We start from the raw sequence: 20,639 nt of genomic DNA on the forward strand, positions 1-20,639 counted from the left end.
CTCCTGCTCTGCCTTTCTATTACGTATAGGATTGAATTTAAATTACCAATTTTAAGTTTTAAGGCTATTTAAGGTGGCCGAACACAGTTTTTCAGTACACAGGTGTTAGTAAACGTTATTTGAAAACTACGTACTTCTGAGTACCCGAAATTAGTATGGTGCAAGATTGACTAAGAAGGAATAAATTTTTATACTTCTTGTTGAGCAAGGTGCCGTTGCCATGGCAACACAGCAAGCTTTTACCTGTCCACAAATAATGATTTTTCTTAATTTGTAGAAAATGCACTCGTTAGATTTTTTCCATTTTTTGTATCCAGAAAAACTTATAAAATACTGACATAGTGGCGCTGCTTCCATGTAATTTTAACAGACAGGTCTCCTGTTTTGCACTTTAATGTTTTTTTGAAGATACCCTCTGTTAGATTTTGTTTTTGGTTTGTAGGCAAGTTGCGCTTTTAGAAAACTACTGTTTTGTCAAATTTCACGAAATTCTAACGAGCGGTTAATTAGAAAACAGTTCATTTCCATGAAAACAACCAGTCACAATTTTTTGCTCAAATGCGCATGCGTGGCTTTTAATTACGTTTTCTCAGCAAAGATGAAAAGCGTACAAAAAGGCTTAGCTCATTGTGAGCTCACTTTCTTTGTTCGGCGATAAATGAAGAAGGATTCACAAACGAGAAACTAAGTTATTTTAAGAGCAAAAATTACCTTTGTGATCCATTTGGTATAAAATCGAGGGATCGATAGTAATTTGCTTACCACAACCCTAGCGCGCGCTTAATAGCATCATCAACAGAATGTGTAAAGCGCGCGCAAACTGTGTTCGGCCACCTTAAGGCGACTCCCATATCTTTATTTCTGATCTTACCAAGGTTAAAAAACAAACGATCTGTATAGTCTTAAATCCAATGATGAACTGCTGATGTCTGTGCCTAACACAACTATTACATGAAATTAATGTAACAAATTGGAACAAATAATAATAAACCTAATTACTAAGTTTATAGTTAGAAAACAAGTACACATCCTCCAGTTTGCTAGTCGTTCTTGTCAGCTGCCATGCATTAGAGCGTCTTTTATGTCTCATTATTATTGTATCACGCAAGAAAGGCAGCTTATTATTTTTGAAATATGTTTCAAATGTAATCACAGTGTCTTTCAATATTCGTATTCTCGGTATTGAACTGGATGTGTAGCTTGCAATGGAGGCTCTTGCGGGAGAATATGTTACAAACATATTTGCATGTGAATAGATTCCCCTGCTTACACCTCGTGTGTAAACTACAGTCGAACCTGTTTTAAAGCGGTCACCCTCAAAGAATGGCCAAATGACCGCTTAATACAAGTTCCACAGAATACACGTAACACAACAACACGCCATTTTATATAACATTTGATAACTTTCGGGACTTTGCCAACTGACCGCTTATTAGAGGGTGACCGCTTGTTACGGTGCAGTTCAAGTTCAATACCGTGAATATGAACACGGTCTATTGTTACATAACAGAGGACAGACAATGGAGCCGAACATTATAAGCAGATCGCGAGCCTCGTCCTTTGTTCCACCGACGCTAAGGACTTCCGGTAGTCAACTGGATCTGCCATTAGAGCTAACGGTAAGCTGCTACCTCTCGGAGAACTCAGTTATAACCATCAATGCCTTAAATTCTTTGCAAACGTTAGGTAATGCGGATATCGTCCAGGTGAAGCAAAAATTTGGTTCTCCTTCAATAGCAATTATTTAGTAGAAGTAAACCGGCAAAAAATTATAGAAAATTAAAAGGAGCGTTAATTACGGTAAAAGGATACAGGATATAAGTAGTTTGATTTTGCCAACGAATGCACGCAACTGAAAACGAGTTTTATGACTTATGTTTCTTTATCGTCGTGTATCTATTAATATTATTATATACCGTTTACAGCTGTATATTACTGCATTTTGAAAGCCCGTGTTTTCAAAGAAATGAGAAATATGCGGCACTTATTTTCTCATAATTTCCCTTTATTTTCTTTCGGTTAAGAAACACTGTCTTAGCACATCCTAAATCAATTATTCCACTCACTCTCGTCGTCGCGGATAAATCTCTTTTTTCAGTAAAAACTGCATATCTGTTTTTTTTTACTTTGCTCGAAGTGCGACTTTTTCCCACTTTTGATTGTCAATTCTTTCCAGTAGCATTGCTATTAACGTTTGCTTTGTTTTATTTGATGCAGGAAAGCTTAGCAGAGGAAATGATTGCTCGGTTTAATTTAAACAAGGTAAGTTTGGAGCTTACTTTGTCATCTCTAGTTTGTCTCGACAGATTTTATGGAGATTAAATGGTCAGTTCATGGGTGTACGAGATGTTTCTTCAGTTTCATGTAACAGAGACTTCGTGTGGCTCTCAGCTAAATGCAGAAAACAGCAATTATTTTGTAAAAACATTCCTCAATTAAAACAATCCAAACCAAACTTGTTTGTTCTGCCTTTTTAAGCTTGTTTATTCTAATTTAAGAATGGCAGAGTTCTCAATCGTTACAAAGCAGACCTTCAGTCTGCACCCGACAGGCGGAAAAAGCTGAAAGCTTTATGTGACCTTGGTATGTGGGAGTTTATGTATGAAAAATGGCTGTTTTTAAACGGCGCCAGTTGCGAAGGTATCTGATATAGTCTTACTTCATCTCGAAATTTGTGCTATCGATGTTAACGAGAAACGTCATCATTCTACCCGATATCCGTTTGTAGGTATCAATTCGTTACTATTGTGCATGACTGTAGACCACAAGCTCAGCTGAATACCGCCGCATATACCACAAGTACTGGACATCAAGAAGAGCTTTGTTACTAAACTAGACTTGTTTCCTACCGAAAAACGTTTTGCGGGATATTTAAAGTGATTTTGCCTTCGTTAAAGTACGGTTTAGTCTTGTGGGGTGCATGTTGCAACTTGGATTTATTCCATTCTATAGAGCGACCCCACTGTAGAGCATCTAGTATCATTGTCAGTTTACCTAAGAACATGGCGTCGTGTTCTTAGGCCTAGATATGATCAATGGCCTACCATGGTTTTGTACTATAATCCTGGTATAATGACAGCCTATCTGAACTGTTATCTAAGGGTATTTACACTAAACGTAGTAACGGTTATTCCTTACGGGAGAAGATTGTCTATTTGTATCTACATTCGATATTAGGTACATGAAGAACGCGCTTGCGTATACAGGTTCTATCTAATGGAACACTGTTTGTTTAAATGAACATGGAGTTCAACATTTGAAGCAGAAAGAACTGAACCATTGGTTAAGAACTAAAGATTATTTCAAAGATTTCAAATTTGACGTTGTTAAATCTCTGAAGGGTGCTTACTTGGTCCTGGAACACTAATGAGTAGCACTGAATTTACCAGGTCGCCCCCCCCCCCCCCCTACTCTTGATTAGATAGTTGCCCCTATTTCCTTGAGTTGATCAATCATCAGTGGTTGTGATTTTGATTAGGATCAAGCGGCTGCTCTGCACTCTTGTGCAAGGATGTTCAGTTCTGCTGTTGAGAGTGACTGTGCTTCTTTACCACTGTGTTTGATTCACGGTGAGTTCCTGTTGTCATGCTTTTTATTTACAGTCATTTAGCAAGTAGTCACTAGAGAAACATTATTCACCACATGCTCGTGCAAACCGCTTGTTCTTACAAAGGAACTTGCTTTGTGCGTGCCGATAAAATCAAGTAACCAAATTTACATTTCTTCCATGCAGTTCTCCGTTATCCTATCTGTAATTTTCTTTATTTCTTTTAAGCAATTGTAAATTAAGAACCTCCAGCTCAAGTGAAAACTGATAGAAAACCTCCATCACTTATCCCGTTTTCCCGTTTTTCTTCCACAACAGGTGTTTTTGGAGCAGGAAAGAGCTATCTTCTCGCTGTCGTTGTTATATATCTGGTTGAGTTGTTTAAAGTCAGCGATTCCCTCAGTCAGCAAAGGTGGGATGAATTTTAACTTTTGAAGCAATCCTTTCAACAAATTCATTATTTTGTCGCTAAACTTTGCTTGTAGATTAGCCGGCTTAAGAGTTTAAGAAAGTTAAGAAACCGATTGACCCGGTAAATAAGAAAAGCTTTTAGTGTATTTGTCTTCCAAGTAATTGTCGTTAATCTGAGCTTTTTTCCCCTCTGTAGCGATCCTTCTCCACAGAAGAAGATCCTGGTGTCCTCTACAACAAATGTGGCCGTTGATCGTATTTTGCAGGGGTAAGACGTTTCTAACTGAAGACCAGCTATCAATCATATATATTTGATATTATATACCTTTTGAATCAGTTGTTAATCGAACACTGTAGTAAGCTAATCCTCACCCTTGAGTGCCTTGTCTTTTAGACTGAGTTAAATATCTAAGGAAAACTTGTCAATTACCAGAATGCTAAATATAGTGTTCGTTTGAGAAACAAATCAAACAGGATTTATTAAGATGGTTGGCTACAATAGCCTGTTTGAATGATTGCTCAAATACATTTCATAAAGTGTTCTCTCAAACCCGACAATTTTTATTTAGTTCGGCTGTGTGGATTATAACCCGCATATACGTGAAGGGAAGGAGGGAGGGTTCATGAAAGCTAGAAATTGAAACAAGTTTATAATAATTGTTGGGTAAAGTGGACTTGACTGATTTGTTTATTGTACAGATTGCTGGAGCTAGGGTTTGAGGAGTTTGTTCGAGTTGGAAGTATTCGTAAAATCGCCAAACCAGTGTTACCATACAGTGTGCACAGTACAGGGAATAACAGCCAGGAGTTAAAAGAACTGCAAGCTCTGCTCAAGGCTGAACTCACACCAGCCGAACGAACGTGAGTAAAATGCACACGCACTTTTGTCATTAGTTTATACAGTGTTGGTTAAATTTGTATTTGTAGAACAGTTACATAAAAGAATAAAGACAATGGGTAAAAGTATCTCTGGTAATGACATTTGAATAATAATAAAAATTAAATAACTGAATAACCAATTATAGCCATGCATGATAATTACAAGAAAAGACAAAATATATATCTACCGTAGGAAAACGTTAGCATGCAACAAAATTTCCTGAAAAGGAATAGTGTACTAGTTAATTAGTTAGTTAATGCGAGGGCTCAAGTTGAAAACTTATGGTAAAGACGAACAGTAAGCTACTTTTTATGCTAGCTCAATATTCTGCTTTCTTAAAATAGTCTTGTCGACACCGTGTGATTATCATGTGATTATCATGTGATTTCAAGTTGTTTTGTACACGCGAGCCAATAATATCTTTGCAAATAAGCTTGCCTGTTTGGCACGGCTACCTTGTATTCCCTGCTTCCTGGCTGATGGCTCACCATCATCAATACGGTCTAAATTCTCCTGAATAATCACTTTCCATTTTTCACTTCTGCTATACGTACAGAGATCTACCGGGGCCTATTTTAGCTATAATTGTTTTTTGCCTTTTTAGCCATGTTCGGAAAAGCATCGAACGGCACAAGTTAGGAGAAAATAAAAAGGTGAGTATATCATATGCAAACAGGAAAAATTAAATAACCATTGCAGTAATTTGGTATTATACCTCAAAAGGCATGTCATTCTAAGGTAATATTATGAACCACAATTTCGACTCAAGTTTGCGAATTTAATGAACTGCCACAGCGCTCACAAATGTGAAGCACCCGTTTGCGTAAAAGGCGGTTTAAGCTAATCCAGTATTTTTACGGCCTTTCCTAATTTTAAAGACTTATTAATCTTGCATTTTAATCTCAGTTTCAGACTAGTCAGTTCAAGAGTTAAGAGCAGAATTCTGTATTACCGACATCTGAATTTAGAAGTTATGAATGCCAAGTGTAATCAGCCAAGGCAGCTTCCTTTTCACTACAGTCATTAAAATTACTTAACTTTAACTTTCTACAGTGGAACCTCTCGTTACGGACACCTCTCTATTACGGACAGTTAACTTGGTCCCTGAGAGACCGAAATCCATATAAAGCCTACTTCTCTAAAACGGACACCTCTATAATACGGACACTTATTCCTGTCCCCTTGGTGTCCGTAATAAAGAGGTTTGACTGTACTTGTGCGTTTGCAACCAAAAAAAGTGGGTATAAACAGTGGTAATATACTCCAATAACCTCTTAACGTGCAAAGCTTGTTATACGCTGAGTTATCCTATCCTCGATAGTTTAAGTAAAATAGCATAATATCTAAGGCGTTGAATCAATTTACACCGTCATATTGCTTGCAATTCGCGGGCTTTTTTTTATCTGCAATAGTTTTGTCGTTAATGCGACTTCTTCTGAACTGGCATGGCAAAGATCGTTTGAAGCCATTCCTGTAGTTGGAACTTTGAAACGCGTACAGAAAAGGGTTCACGGACGAACTCGTGTACATAAGACATTTGACCGCTTCAAAACCTCTCCAAAACGCCATCTTTTTTTCAGTACTGAGTCCATCCGTATAACGTGACGGAATAATCATCATGTAAAGGCCGAACGGCAGGAAACAGGCATAGAAAACCATTGTCACCACTAGCAGAAGTTTAACGATTTTCTTCTTGGATTGAAGATCTCTTGGATCAAACGTACGTGCGTTGGTGGTCTTGATTGCAGTGATGACGAACCCATAGCTAATACTGATGACAACAATCGGCAAGAAGACGTTCAACGTGATGATGACGATCACGGCGTTCTTCATGGAGTGCGCCACCGCCTTGCTTGTCCACGGGCTCTCGCAGCTGCCGCTTTCTTTGTTAAAAGTCGTTTCAATAAACGCTGGAATCTGCACAACCTTCGCCACGATCCACGTTCCACTCAGCGTGTAAACTACGTTGTTTTCATGTATTCGTGGCAGTGTAAACGGCTTTACGAGTGCGTGATAGCGTTCAACCGCCAGTAGAATTAGTGTGTACACGGATACCGTCAACGTTATCGCCGCCATGTTATTAGCAGCGAAGAACTTGCACAACCATTTCCCCTGCTCTCCGGTTGGATATAGGTCAATTACATCAAAGTATCGCTTGGGAAGCGAGCCGATCAGAGACAGAATATCGGCTGCCGCCAGGTTCATCAGCATGATGTTAGTGATGGTCTTCATGTGTGGGTTTCGACGCACCACGTTAATCACCAGTGAGTTGCCGGCTATTCCGGTCATTGCTATGATGCTGTAGTAAACCGCTAAGGCAATTTCTAACTCCCTTCTGGTCGCTGGACAGCAATTGTGTGATTCAGTGCCATTATGGTGAACAGCCATTTTCATGCTCATTTGTCACTTGTGCCGAATGGTGTCGATTGCTTTAAAAACCTGTAAAAATCACTTTTACACCTCACTGGTGCGGTCGGCTAGTATGTAGGCGTTACAGTTTCGTTTCACTTGTTTATTAGCTCAGATGTTGCTGTAAGTTGACATTCGGCTTGATTTGCAGTTTTTTTGTCAACAGTATTTTCTAAAACATGACAAGACGGAAACAGAACATGATTTAAACTTTGGAGGCAAAATTTTACGAAAAGAAAAAGTTGTTAACCGTTTATCGTACAAGTTAATAACCCATACGCTGTACGTGTTTGACCGATGGTTGCCATTAAACACAGCAAAGCAAACAGTAGGTAAATTGTGAAAAATTGAGTAATTTCCACAGCCGGATAGGTTACTTACTCTCTCACTATCATCTCTCCTATTGCTGCTCATTTGCTCTGTGCTTTAAGCCTAACTCTAGATTCGACCATTTATTTTCTTTACCAAGTCCTCGCAGTTAATGAAATGTGATACTAGAGATATTTTCCTCAAAGTTCATCACTGTGTAAACAGTTGTGGATTTTCGGAAGCTGAAAAGCATGGTGTTCAATCCTTATCTCTGTCTGTTCTTCCGTCCAACAAGAAACTGAATAATTATTGATATGACATGGGGGCAAATATCATGATTTTTACTTTCAAACCTGGTTTCGTCGCCTCGCATTTCGGTAGAAAACAAAATTTATGACAGGTTGAGTGAAAACTCCACCAGCTGTGTTTTTACAGCTTTGTTTTGATCCTTACACAGAAAAAATTAGACTGAGATTCCATATTCAAAATAAATTAAGCTACCATGCATTGAGCAGTTACGCTCAGCTTAAACCCTTCACGTCAGTGTGTTGGTTTCCATTCCTAGTTTCCTTCTATAAACGTTGTGGAAATTTTTGTCACAAAACCTTTGTCGTTAAAAGAGATGATTGAAACACTTTCTGTTTGTTTGACAATGCATTGTTGCCTAAACAAGAATATTTTATATCATAATTGATTTTTTTAAACTAAAATTAACTATAAAGCCTAAAACGTTTCTAGGAGTTTGATAGAAATAAATAGCTTGTTATTAAACTGTCTACCCAAACTTGTAACAAAATGCTGACACCAACTAACCCTCAAAACACCAACCCTCTGATCTTCTTACCGAAAGTCCCATAGCGCCTCCATTGCCAATAAGAAACAGTTATTGCAAGAATTTTGCCGAGTCGTATATGAACTCTTATAATCTATCAAAATTACTCGCTTTTTTATACATTTTTTATAACTTTTCTTTGAAGAAAAGCTAGCAGTATTTATTTAAAATGTGTTTCCTGATAAAATTGCCCTTTTATTTTAGTTATTTGTGAGAGAAGGTTTTCATAAATTAGAAATTAGTTATGGAGTCAGGTAAAACGTAGTAACGTACGCATATGAAGTTCTCATTATTTTTTTGACAAGTCAACAGCTTTGGTAAATGTTTTTAATCATTTACCAAAGTCTTAAAGTCATCAAGTTACCCGCCAAAACAATTTTTAGTTTTTAAGTCCTTGAATAGTCTGATTGATTGAAATTTTAATTTTAATCATTTTAAAGACATTCATGATTACAACACTCGTTTTAGTAATAACATTTGTAAACCACAATCACAGCGCTCATGGGGTCAGCATTGCTTTATTTGTCATGCGGTAGATGACTGGAACGCTCTCCCAGACGACATTAGGAACATTTCCAATTTTTTAGTTTTTAGACGTCTTATTAGAAACATGTAGACTCTCTTATCGATCTTACCCTTTTTACTCTTTATTTTTAGATACTAGCTATATTTGTAATTTCTTTTTTTGTATTCTTACGTTAGATTTAAGCAGGGCCTCACTGAAAACCACATTTTGTGACGTGGGCTCCCTGTTGAAAGATCTTATTTATTAAAAGACTTTCATTCAATTACACCCGGCTAAAGCCATTAGAAGGCGACATGTCAATTTATAACATTCCCTTGAAAGCGGGGTTCAAAGATTCTCACTATACATGGAAGTATTTCTCCGGGTTTGTATTTCTTTCTTTTCCCTGTACACAGTTCATACCAAACCACAATAAGTCTTCACTTATGAAATAAATGTGATGGTATATTTCCAGCCTGGTGAATGAATGAGAAAGATGTATTATTCCAGAAAGTGACACAGGCATACTCGGAAAAACGAAATCCGAGTGCTCCTATCAGGAGCCAAGAATCATCTTGGTTTTTCGTCGTTCAGACAAATCAATATAGATTTTCTGGTTTGAGTTTTGGAATCGTTCACTGCAGATACCAAAATTGTGTAAGTCTTTGTGTGCACTTCTTGATCATTACGCGGAATCTCAGTCTAAATCCACACGACGACGTCTGGGATTAGAGTATAAGCTTAGCCGGATCATGATTTGTCTCGTGATCACTTGTGATTTCTTCTGTAGACGCTACTGTCTTTTAATTGCTGTTCTTCCTCAGAAACTGTCGCATGTTCGAGTGGTTGGAGTCACGTGTGCCGCATGTGTGTTTCCATACCTGGACAAACTAAAGTTCCCAGTAAGTTCATTGCCTTGATCCACTTGTATCATATGCCATGATTCCTCTAATCTCATTGTTCAATAAACGTGCAGAACTCATTTGACCTGTTAAAGCATGTGCTCATGTGATTATTAAACGACTTCAAACCAAGTATGCTCGCGCAATGATTACCAGGGATGGAGCTGGGAAACTAAAGGGGGAGGGCATCAAGTAAAATACATCATTCTTGTGAAGGGGTGGGGGGGGGGGGGGTGAGGGTATTTCAAATATAATATCTCATATTTATCTGGTACATTGAGAAGTTTGGTTATGTTTCATTGCGTAGCAGCCAGGTTGTGACCCGAAGGTCGGCCAAATTCCATACAAATCTCTCTAATTCTGAGATGGTGTCTCCCAAATTAATGCAAAGTCTCTAATTTTTCCGACTTTTGAAAGCTTTCTACGTAGTTGCAATCAAACGACAGAACCTCAAACTTGATAAACTGACAAATTTTAATGTGATCTTTCTTGTGATGAACTCCAATTATAAATGAAAATTTAAAAAGGGATGCTTTCTCTAAAATATACTAGGCCTATCTGACGTATACGTAAGACCGTTGAATTGATAGGTCACGGTTTCACATGAAAACAAAACAAAACCCAAAAGGTAAAACATTCTTTTGGGGTGATCGTCTCCAGAAAGTTTTCGTTTTTCTCGTATGTTCAAATCATTGTTAGAATTAATGAGAACTATCTTGTTGACAGGTGGTACTCCTGGATGAATGCAGTCAAATGACTGAGCCTGTCTCTCTCCTACCCATGGCCAGGTATGCAGATAATAGCAGACACTTGGCGCACTTTACAAGTGCCCGCGCTCCCGGGTTTTTGTAGCATGTTTACAATTTTGACGGGTTTCCGTGGCATTTTGGAGACAACACAATGGACGGGGACCAACCGAGCCTACAAGTACTTCCAACAGAAATTTGGACGCGCCACACAACGGCACCTCGACCGGAACGGTGTTGAAGTTTGATTGCATTGCCTGATTGGTTATTAGGTCTTAGGCCCAGTCTCAAGACTGGTTAAAATACCCAAGTTTTGAAGAGTCGATTGCTGTTTTGTTTCTAGATTTGAATGTCAGAAGCTTGTTCTGGTCGGTGACCCAAAAGTAAGTAGTCAGTGTCACACGAATTACCGTAACGTTTGAACTTTCACTCTCTCTTTTAGCAGCCTTTTGCTATCGCCCTGGTGAAATGTGTGGTGTAGTGCTATTTTCCTACGATATTAAGTCACTGACTCGATATCCTTTGTTTTTCTGGCTATTATATAATTACTAGGGATTTACGATGGAATTTAAAACTAGTGTATCGGTTTAACGAGTAAATCAAATCATAACATGGCGCCCAAAAAATGAGATTTAGAGTGAGATTTTGTACTTGCTTTTGTAGGCTTCACTTGAAAAAATCCTAAACTTTTAAAGTTTGTTGGCAATTGCCAATAATTCACCCGCGAAGGCATGGAATTAAATATTACTGGTCGATTCCATTGTAGAAACGACAGAGCATGGCGGGTCCATTTGTCAGACACGCAGACAATCTAAATTGTCAGAAGTGAAGAAACGTATCCTCACTATTGATAGTGATGTTAAAGAATTCGAAACGAACGGTATCATTGTGACTTGAGGAAAATCTTGCTCAGTTAAAAACGTTCAGTTAATACCCAATCGTGTGTGTTTAGTACAATGCAGGGTCCTTTGTTCTCCACGTGGGCATTTTGGCTCGCCATGACTGACGCCAATTTGTTAATTTATCAAACATCGTCTTTTTACCGTTACCTTCTGTATCCAGATCTAAACCAACGGGTGTAACGTTTATAGGATATCACACCGTTAGGGGGCGGCGCAACGGTGTTGCATTGTACTTTTTGGTTTGTTTGCTTGTTTGTTTCGTGCCTCTTTTTCTTTTTTTTATCTTTTTTTTGTTGTTGTTGTTGTTGTTGTTGTTTTTACGGCACATTTTTCAAAGTGAAGCCAGCAAGTGCAGAGACGAGAGCAAGCAAGTTTGCGTAAAACAGGAATGATGTCAGCGTTAACTGATGTGTTTGTTTATAGCAACTGAGTCCCACTATTCAAGGTTCAGAGCCTGAACATGAGGCTGGTCTTGAACAGACTTTGTTTGATCGACTTATGAAGATGGTAAGTATTGAGAACTTTGCACAGCAAAACTTTGGCAGTCTGTTAAACTGTCACCAAGTTAAATATATGAAATTTCTTATATTTTAACCGCGCTGTGAAAAGAAAGACTGAAAAAAAATTCAGGCTTAAACGGGATTTAAACCCATGACCTCCGCGATACCGGTGCAGTGCCCTTCCAACTGAGTTATCAAGCCAACTGGGAGCTGGTCATTTTTTGAATACCCGTAAATGTAAAGTGATGTAAGTAAAATGTATCAAATTTAAAATATTTGAACAGGGGGTGAAAGAATTAATAAATGAGAGACCACCGCAGTCATGTAAGTAGCTGCGAAAAGAAAGGCTGAAATTTAAGTTCAGAGTTGAACGCGATTCATGTCTGTTTAAGGGGGCAATTTACCTAAATTTGAATGAAATTTAAAGAGGTTTTAAGAAGGGATAGAAGAAAGAAAATGATTTTTGGAACACCAACAGACAGTTGATACCCACGCAAGAGCACCACGGGTTGTTAGTGGACTAACTTGGTATCCGTCTATTAATTATTAAATACAAATTCTAATTTTAAAACTTCACTAAATCTTCAATATTTCTTATTTCTCTTAATTTAACCAATCCTTCTAAAAAAACTACTCCTCCCAAATATATCCAAAAACCACCCAAAAATTTACAAAATACCCCACAACACAGTTTCACGGGATAATGATAGGGTTTTTGGATTGCTTGAAACGTGAATGAGAAATTGCCATTAAAGCCATGTGGCAGAAAAATGGCGTTTAGGTGAATTGCCCCCTTAACTGTCAGCAAGTCAAAACACTTTGCAAAAGGTAAAGGAACGGAAACGGCAAATGCCCTCAGTTCATTGGTGATTTGAGTCAAAACTGAATAACAAGAATCACCAAATCACACGTATTACAGTTTTAAAACGATATCTGTTTTAATGCCATAGCGACCATAAATTTGAAAAAAATAGTCGTGATAGAAAAACCGTAGGGGTGCCTTTTTGGTTGTTTTTACTATAAACAACGTTTGATTCTAAGAAGCAGGTTTCCTGGTGCTTTTGTAACATGCGGGATGGACTAGAGAAACTTGTTTGCGTTCTCGTGGTATCACGGATGTTGTTATGTTTTGTTTTTTTCAGGGATATGAGCCAACGCTGTTGAGAACACAGGTACCATTTGTTGTTTGTCATGTAAACTTCAGTGAGTTCTAGTACAGGGACTTCTCCCTATGAGAAAAGATTTATGTCTTTATATCTAATTTTTTTGTGACCTTATTGAAAGCAAATTAAAATCCAAAAGGCGAACTTTTCGGGTTCGTCTTCTTTTAAATGTTAAAACTCGCTCTTGGTGAAGTTGCCATGAAACATGACGGCGCGTACCCGCTCGCTGAAAATTCCTTGGAGCGCTCGCACTGTTCCTGCATTGAATGCAGTGGGAGTTTGGGGTAGTGCTTATTCTTCATTAACCGTTTATCCTGTGTTTGATTTCAGTACCGTTGCCATCCAGCTATCAGTGCTATATCCAACAGGTATTCTGTTTTACTACTCGCTTTAATATTCTTGTACAAAAAAAACACGATCCTGTAAAAATATTTCCTTAAAAAATGCTCTTCTAAGATAACAGTATGAGCATTGTGAAGCACTTGTCGAGAAATTGCTTTTTAGAGGCCAGAGTATGTTAAACTCGTTGTCATGGTTTCTTATGCTGACTGTATTACGGTACTGTCAGTACTGCATAATGTCGGAATTTTTCGTTCAGTACGTTTTTCGCTTGCACGACTCGCTGGAATCACATAATTTGCCGTGAAACACAAAATTTTGGTGTCCTACAATAAACAATTGCCAATAAGATACTGGGAATTTAGCGATAAGCACACAATCCGAGGAGAGATATATATCTGACCACATTTGTTAAGTATTTGTGTGATCTTGTGCTGGTGGAGACATACAGTTGTAGTTAGAGCCATTAGTAGTCCGTGTAATGGACATAATGTTCTGATGCTCGTTTTTACAGACTGTTTTATGAAAACAAGCTTCTGGACGGCATAACAGCGGAAGAACGCTCACCAGTGGTGGTAAGTAAAGTGGAGAAATGTAAATGAACGCTATTAAGAGCCCGGCTGTTTACATAGAGGGAAGGTAACCTTCCTTGGAGGGCTACCCTGTTGGGAGGGTCAAAAGATAGCCCTCCTTTAGTAAAGGGGGGCTATCTTTTTTACATGGAAAGAGCAGTCCCCAGGACTATGGTGTACATGCTGGACAGATCAGTTTCGAAGTTCACGCCGTTAAAGTCGCACTTCGTTTTATATTCTTTAATGTATTTAGTAGCAGCTACACAGCTTCGGCCGACCACGACCACTTCTTTGGCCTTTTATTTCCTGATTCTGGTGGGGCAAGCGCTTTTCTTTTGCCATGTTAACTAGCTTTTTGATGTGCCAAATCGTGCACGACAACTCTCTCAGTGATTGTGCTTGTTAGTCTCCTTCGCAGCCGCTCGGGCCGGAGTCACGCAACGTTGCGTGACTCCGGCCCGAGCGGCTGCGAAGGAGACTATGTGCTTGTCGACTCGCTTTCCTGATGATTTTCTGAAACTAATCCATAATTTTTTACGTCCGCTTCCGATACATTTCCCTTGCCGTCTTCTGGCCCTTCCCAAGTTGGACTGAACGGATCTTCCTGGTAAACGATGACGAAAATGCTCTCCTGGCTTATACGCGCGCGAAGCCACTCTGGTGGGGAGTAACTTGATTCCACGAAACTTGACCCTCCTAGGAGGGCGACCCTACTCAACCTCGTTCCCAGGGTCCCTCCAACGAGGTTGGACCCTACTTGGGCAGGCAGTAAATGAGGCTGGTTTCCATATGATCGCTACTATTGTTGCGATCGCTGAAAAAAAAATAGTTCAGCGATCGTAGTAATTGATGGTTTCCATATGATCGCTGCGATCGCTACGATCGCTGAGAAAGTGAATGAAGATTCAAGGGGACCTGGCTCGGACAACATCGTTAGCGCCATTCGTCAAATTCAACATGGCGGGCTGTGAATCGTTGACTCCCGCTTGAAGCTTGTTTGTTTTTTGTTTGTTTGTTTGTATTTTTCTTTCTTTTTTTTTTTGGCTCTCGTCTATATTCCTTTGAAATTAAAAAACTGCTCCCGCAGTCGCCACGCTACTTACATGAATATACCTCGTTCTTTAATCCATGAACCGAAACAAGCACGCTACACATGAATATGACTAGTTCTTTACTCCATGAACCAAAATTTAAGTACCCATCGACTCTAGGACTGCGGGACTTCAGGAGCACTCGTTTTACTCACTTCATTTAAATAGGACTCTGGGACTGCGGGACTGCGGGAGCACTCGTTTTACTCACTTAGATTTAAGTATCCATCGACTCTGGGACTGCGGGACTGCGGGAGCAGTCGCTTTACTCACTTAGATTTAAGAATCCATCGACTCTGGGACGGCAGGACTGCGGGAGCACTCGTTTTACCCACATCATTTAAATATTTATCGACTCTGGGACTACGGGAGCACTCCTCTCTCAAGTAACTAAGATATTTAGTGGGCTGGGTATTCTGCAATCGCTTCGAAATGTTTCTATAAAGACAGCCGTATCTTTGCATTTCTTCAGAAAAAAAAAAGGGGGGGGGGGCAAATCGCACGCTTTCTCAGCGTTCGTAGTGGCAGCCATCTTGAAATGAGTGGACGTGCGCAGTGCATCCTGGTATTTTTGCTGTCGCTGTGATCGCTGGAGAAGGGTGTCCATATGATCGCTACGATCGCTAAATTTTTTTTTTTTTCGGCGGTCGTAGCGATTATATGGAAACCGAGCTTTAATGACTGGTCTCGAGGAAAACAGTTAATTTTGTTTCCCGATACGAAGTCCAGGGAAACAAAACTGGTATTAGTGCGGTATTAGTGTGTTGGTATTAGTGCGTTAACTCATTTTCCGAGAATAACAGACAGATCAAATGTGTGCAAGTGGTTAAGCCATCTAGCAAATTGATAACCCTTTTACGAAAGAATATTATTATTATTATTATTATTATTATTATTATTATTTTATTATTATTATTATTATTATTATTATTATTATTATTATTATTATTATATATTGTTCGCTTACTTGACCATGCGCTGTAATATATCTTGCCACTTTCAACTATCACGGCACGAGTCTCCTAGTATCTCAGTTGCTAGAGCATTTACTAATCCTTGATTCGTTTGTGATTATTCTCCAAACATTTTATTTCACAGGATCTTGTGCCCACTCTGTGTTTTTATAACGTGGCGAGCGGAAAGGAGAAATGTGGCAGTGATGGCAGCTACTACAACGAGGCTGAGGTGAACTGAGGATTCTGAATTGGTCCATTGTTCGTAACAGTAATTTGTTTAGCTTCTTTCAACAATAAGTAAGCTTTCCGTCACATTTTCAGCCGCGCAAAACCTGCTTTGGGTTGGGAGACAAAACAACATGCACTGAAATAGTGTTCAACTTCTTGGTCTTACTCTTTGCTACCCCTTTTGGACGTCTGGTGTCTTTCGCTTGTTAATAATATTCGTTTTTTCTTTCTCCTAATTGTGTCTGATAGCGTTATTTCGTTATTATTTAAGGCCAAATTCGTTGTGTTACTGATCGAATGCTTGCTTGAATCTGGCGTGGAACCTTCTCAGATGGGTAAGTAATGAAATGTTTGAGCGGCGCTGCCCTACACAACAGTCCACAGCAGGGACCTTACGCAATCACGACGGCAACGGCAACGATTACATCAGAAACAAGAGGTTTAATAAACAAAACAATGGCTGTGCACGTGTGTTAAAAAATTACTACATTTCCTCGACGTCCTCTACATAGGCCTACATAACAACAGCGTAAAATGACCAAAAATTTTTCTTTCCTTTTCTGAACTTGAACGCTGTTGCTACTAATTCTGTTCCAGGGTAACTGGACATTGGACCAGTTGAAAGGGTTGAAATAATCACAAAGTAGACGTAAAGATGTATTGCTAAGTGGCGTTTTCCTTGGTGTTGCTCTCGTGGTTGCGTAAAGTCCTCAGTGTCCTATTAAGGCTAAATTACACGCTCCGATTTATTTACCCGATTAATAGGTTCTATCGCATGGGTCTATTTACATGTTACAATTTGTCGGCCGATTTCTAATTCTGTTGGTGTAGCGCGGGGTAAAAATCGGCCGGATTCGACAAATCTGTAGCACTGTCACAGGTTTCCATCAATCGGGCCGATTTTACACCTGCAGTACCGTACCTACATACGCAGGCGCAGTCTCATGGAATTTTTGCGCCAAAATTACCGAAGATGAGGAGTAATATTCTGAAATTCGAGATCAGGGGTTCGAGATTGTAAACTGAGCAACAGTAGTACATCGGATATGAAAAGTTATTCAAAAAGTATTACAAAACTTGAAATGCAAATTCCTACAAAGATTTTTACTCACCAGTGGCCAATCCGACGGTTAAAACTACATCCTTCCAAGGAAGGCTTCTTTTACTATTTGTCTTTAAAGTCAGGGCAGGACTTGTCACAGGATCACAAAGCGTGATAACTACACATAGCCTCAGCGAGCAGTCACCCCAGCCGCCATCTTGAAAATGAATGTACACTGAGAACTTGTGGCTGCTTAAGATCCCTAATCGTGAAGAATATGATTCAGCCATTCCAATTATACCCTTGAACGCTTTCTTACTGTTTTTAGGAGTAATAACATTGTACAAGTCACAGCTGCATACAATAGCCAACAGTTTAACAGATTCCAGGTATGTCAAACATCCCTTCCCTCCCATCCCCTCTCCCTCAAGGCATCTATTTCTTTGTTCGTCTGTACTTTATATTGTATTTTTAAACGCTTAAAAGTACTGTAAGGGGAGTCTTGATTAGAGTATTGTATTGTGAATGTTTATTCAAACCTTTTAGACTACGTGACGGTTTTGTTTGGTCGTTTGTTATTGTTGTTTTTACCTCGAGAGTTGTATGGTAAAAGTCATTACTAATCTGTATTTCACAATACTGCTTTTGTTAATCTTGAACAGTACACTTGCGTCCACAGGAGGGGGGTACTCCCCACCTATAGGATCATAAAGGTATCTGCGACCCAAAGGTTTTGGTTTTGGGGCCAGTTTGGTCTGAAATAGGATATATATTTTGGCCAGTGAAAGTCTGAAAACGTGTGTGGATTTTAGAAACCTGGTCTGAAAGTGGGTACGAAAAAAGTGCCGGACAATTACATATTTTGGTCTGCAATAGGGTAAGGGTTTGAAGAACCAAGCCGCACGCCCTAACTAAAAATTGCAATGGGTACCTCCCCCGGGACAATTGTATAGCTACCTTAGCCGCTTTACAGATCATTTCCTACAGCAGTGCATAATGATCGAAATGTAATGTCTTCTTAATTAACACACTGTTTAGCGGACAGGGTTAAAACATAACATTACATTTCTTAAATACATTTAACGAATCGACATTTAAATGCTAGCAGTATGCAGAACGTTTGCCACATGAACCTAGTTATTAAAATGGCCTAGCTTCCTTGAGTCTCTAGCTCCTCGGTATCTCAGTGGTAGAGCATCCCAACTAGTAGTCGGTGGGTCATAAGTTCGACTCCTGTTAGGAGCGCTCGGATTTTCTTTTTTTCCGAGTATCGCTGTGTCACTGACTAATCTAAAAAAGCGTACCCTTTGACGCCACGCATACGTATATACGGTTTTAACGCAGCCCTCAGTCTAAAATATCGTCGGTCTCCTCGCCCAAACTCCCGTGACAAAGATAGGGTCGAGGTTGACATTTTAAACTACGTAGCCCTCAACATTGGCTTAAGAGAGAGTGAATGCCTTGCGGAGACAAACTCACCACCTGACGCGCTCGCTTCCCATTGCACCTCATACAATAAACAAACTGGCACTTTGGCAACTCTTAACCTTGCATTTTATCATCCTTTGTTTATTCAGGGCTTCTTCGCATGCCGAGCTCAAGACAATTCAGGTAAATGAATTGAATTGATTTATACAATGCGGTACGCGCAGTGTACGGACTGGTTAAAATTCATATATGGATACATGAAAAATTGTTTTTAGAGTTTATTTCATGACAGAAATAGGAAATATGCTGTCTTTGTTTTCATAAAGGCGTGGCTATACTCGTGTAATTTTGACAGACTCCAAAAAAAAAAAAATTAAAAAAATAACGAGGAACCATTCGCCATCCATAGGATTTTACACCTGTGTTACCTTGTATACTTGTATGACTGTGTGAAAACAAAACCGTTCTCGACATTGGTCTTGTTCTTTGTAGAAACCTTGTGTACATAGCCATACCAGACCTGAATATCAGACTGCCCTGCTCCACCAAGGCACGTGATCGTGTGCTTGTTCCTCCGAGTAATAATACATAGATCGAACTTCCTTTCACTACAACTTGTAAGACAAACTGGTTTTAAAGTGACTCAAATAATCACCCGGCTATGAGAAGCATGCGGCCTTCCCAGTAAATTATGTATGATTTGTTTACCGATAGAGCATAAAGGAGAATTCGCAGACAAACATTGCTTATATTCTCCATCATTTGAGTATTTAACCGTAAGTTTGGTCGAATTGATGTACTTTTGGTTTCACCAGATATCAACAGTAGACGCATTTCAAGGGGGCGAAAAAGACATTATAATTTTGTCATGCGTGCGCACCGATCACATAGGATTTATTGACTGTAGCAGGTGAGATTTTCGTTTTCACAAGCCACTGAGAAGTAATGTTCATTTTGCTGAACAGGGTGTTTTAATCTTCGAGATAAATTCTTAAGTGTGCCTAGCAAATGAAAGCTATCAGCGGAGTAGCGCAACTTTGTGGATCCTTTTCAGTTCATAATTTACATAAGAGTTGTTACCTTAGACTTCAGATGAAATAGTAGGTATCATATACCTTTATGACTCAACGCGTCGTATTGGTAGCCGTCAGTATGAAGGATAGAGCCTTGAAACTGTTGCAGTTTAATTTATTATTATTATTATTATTATTATTATTACTATTATTATTATTATTATTATTATTATTATTATTATTATTATTATTATTATTATTATTTTCTGGTGGTGATCATGTGGTTCTTTAGATATAGGCGATGAATATCCTACTTCTTTTTTCCAGACGAACCAATGTGGCGCTCACTAGAGCAAAGAGGTTTGTAACAGCTTGTTTGTGATCTTTCCAATGTCACTTTAGAATAGACGTCCTACGCAGACACTCCAGGCGTGACAGGGCGCAGAAAAGAACCCATTTTTTTCTGCGCCCTGTGCGTGACGAGCCCAAAGAGAGTCCGCATAGGAGACTAACTGTAACAACACTTCTTTCGCGTCACGCGGGAATGCCACTCGCTGTCAGTTGGAGGTCTCCCACCCACGCGGGAGGCATTTTTCTCGCACTCCCTCAGTGGAAAGAGGGACAGCCTGTTGTTTTTCCGAAGCCAGTGGCTTCACAAAGCTGCTGCGGCTTTATAATTAAGCGTGCGTTGGATAATGAGATAATGGATACGTAGCTAACGAGGCGTGGCTATAATCATCTCATTTCCAATCATGCCAAGAAATATTGCTAGATCGTCCTGATTACGCTTTGCAAAAACAACCAAAAGACAATTCAACGGTCTCTATTTCTCGGGCATGGTATAATAGCTCATATACCTTGACC

At 39.3% G+C, this 20,639-nt stretch overlaps 1 protein-coding gene across 2 annotated transcripts in view; it reads left to right on the forward strand.

Annotated features, from left to right (window-relative positions):
• LOC146458695 (5'-3' DNA helicase ZGRF1-like) overlaps positions 1-20,639 on the forward strand; it is a 57,394-nt gene that overhangs the window by 33,636 nt on the left and 3,119 nt on the right. For both annotated transcript variants that reach the window (XM_085090505.1, XM_085090504.1), the window contains exons 22-41: positions 1,511-1,619; positions 2,218-2,262; positions 3,479-3,569; positions 3,866-3,959; positions 4,155-4,226; positions 4,658-4,819; positions 5,443-5,491; positions 9,718-9,795; positions 10,522-10,583; positions 10,885-10,924; positions 11,867-11,950; positions 13,086-13,115; positions 13,437-13,474; positions 13,960-14,020; positions 16,207-16,293; positions 16,564-16,627; positions 17,663-17,723; positions 18,912-18,945; positions 19,578-19,672; positions 20,103-20,135. In XM_085090505.1, the coding sequence (XP_084946631.1) occupies positions 1,511-1,619; positions 2,218-2,262; positions 3,479-3,569; positions 3,866-3,959; positions 4,155-4,226; positions 4,658-4,819; positions 5,443-5,491; positions 9,718-9,795; positions 10,522-10,583; positions 10,885-10,924; positions 11,867-11,950; positions 13,086-13,115; positions 13,437-13,474; positions 13,960-14,020; positions 16,207-16,293; positions 16,564-16,627; positions 17,663-17,723; positions 18,912-18,945; positions 19,578-19,672; positions 20,103-20,135 (1,389 nt within the window). The remainder of the gene's footprint in view (positions 1-1,510; positions 1,620-2,217; positions 2,263-3,478; positions 3,570-3,865; positions 3,960-4,154; positions 4,227-4,657; positions 4,820-5,442; positions 5,492-9,717; positions 9,796-10,521; positions 10,584-10,884; positions 10,925-11,866; positions 11,951-13,085; positions 13,116-13,436; positions 13,475-13,959; positions 14,021-16,206; positions 16,294-16,563; positions 16,628-17,662; positions 17,724-18,911; positions 18,946-19,577; positions 19,673-20,102; positions 20,136-20,639) is intronic.

The sequence above is a fragment of the Pavona decussata genome, unplaced genomic scaffold (assembly GCF_977016875.1).
Source record: "Pavona decussata unplaced genomic scaffold, jaPavDecu1.1 SCAFFOLD_232, whole genome shotgun sequence".
Lineage (NCBI taxonomy): Eukaryota > Metazoa > Cnidaria > Anthozoa > Scleractinia > Agariciidae > Pavona > Pavona decussata.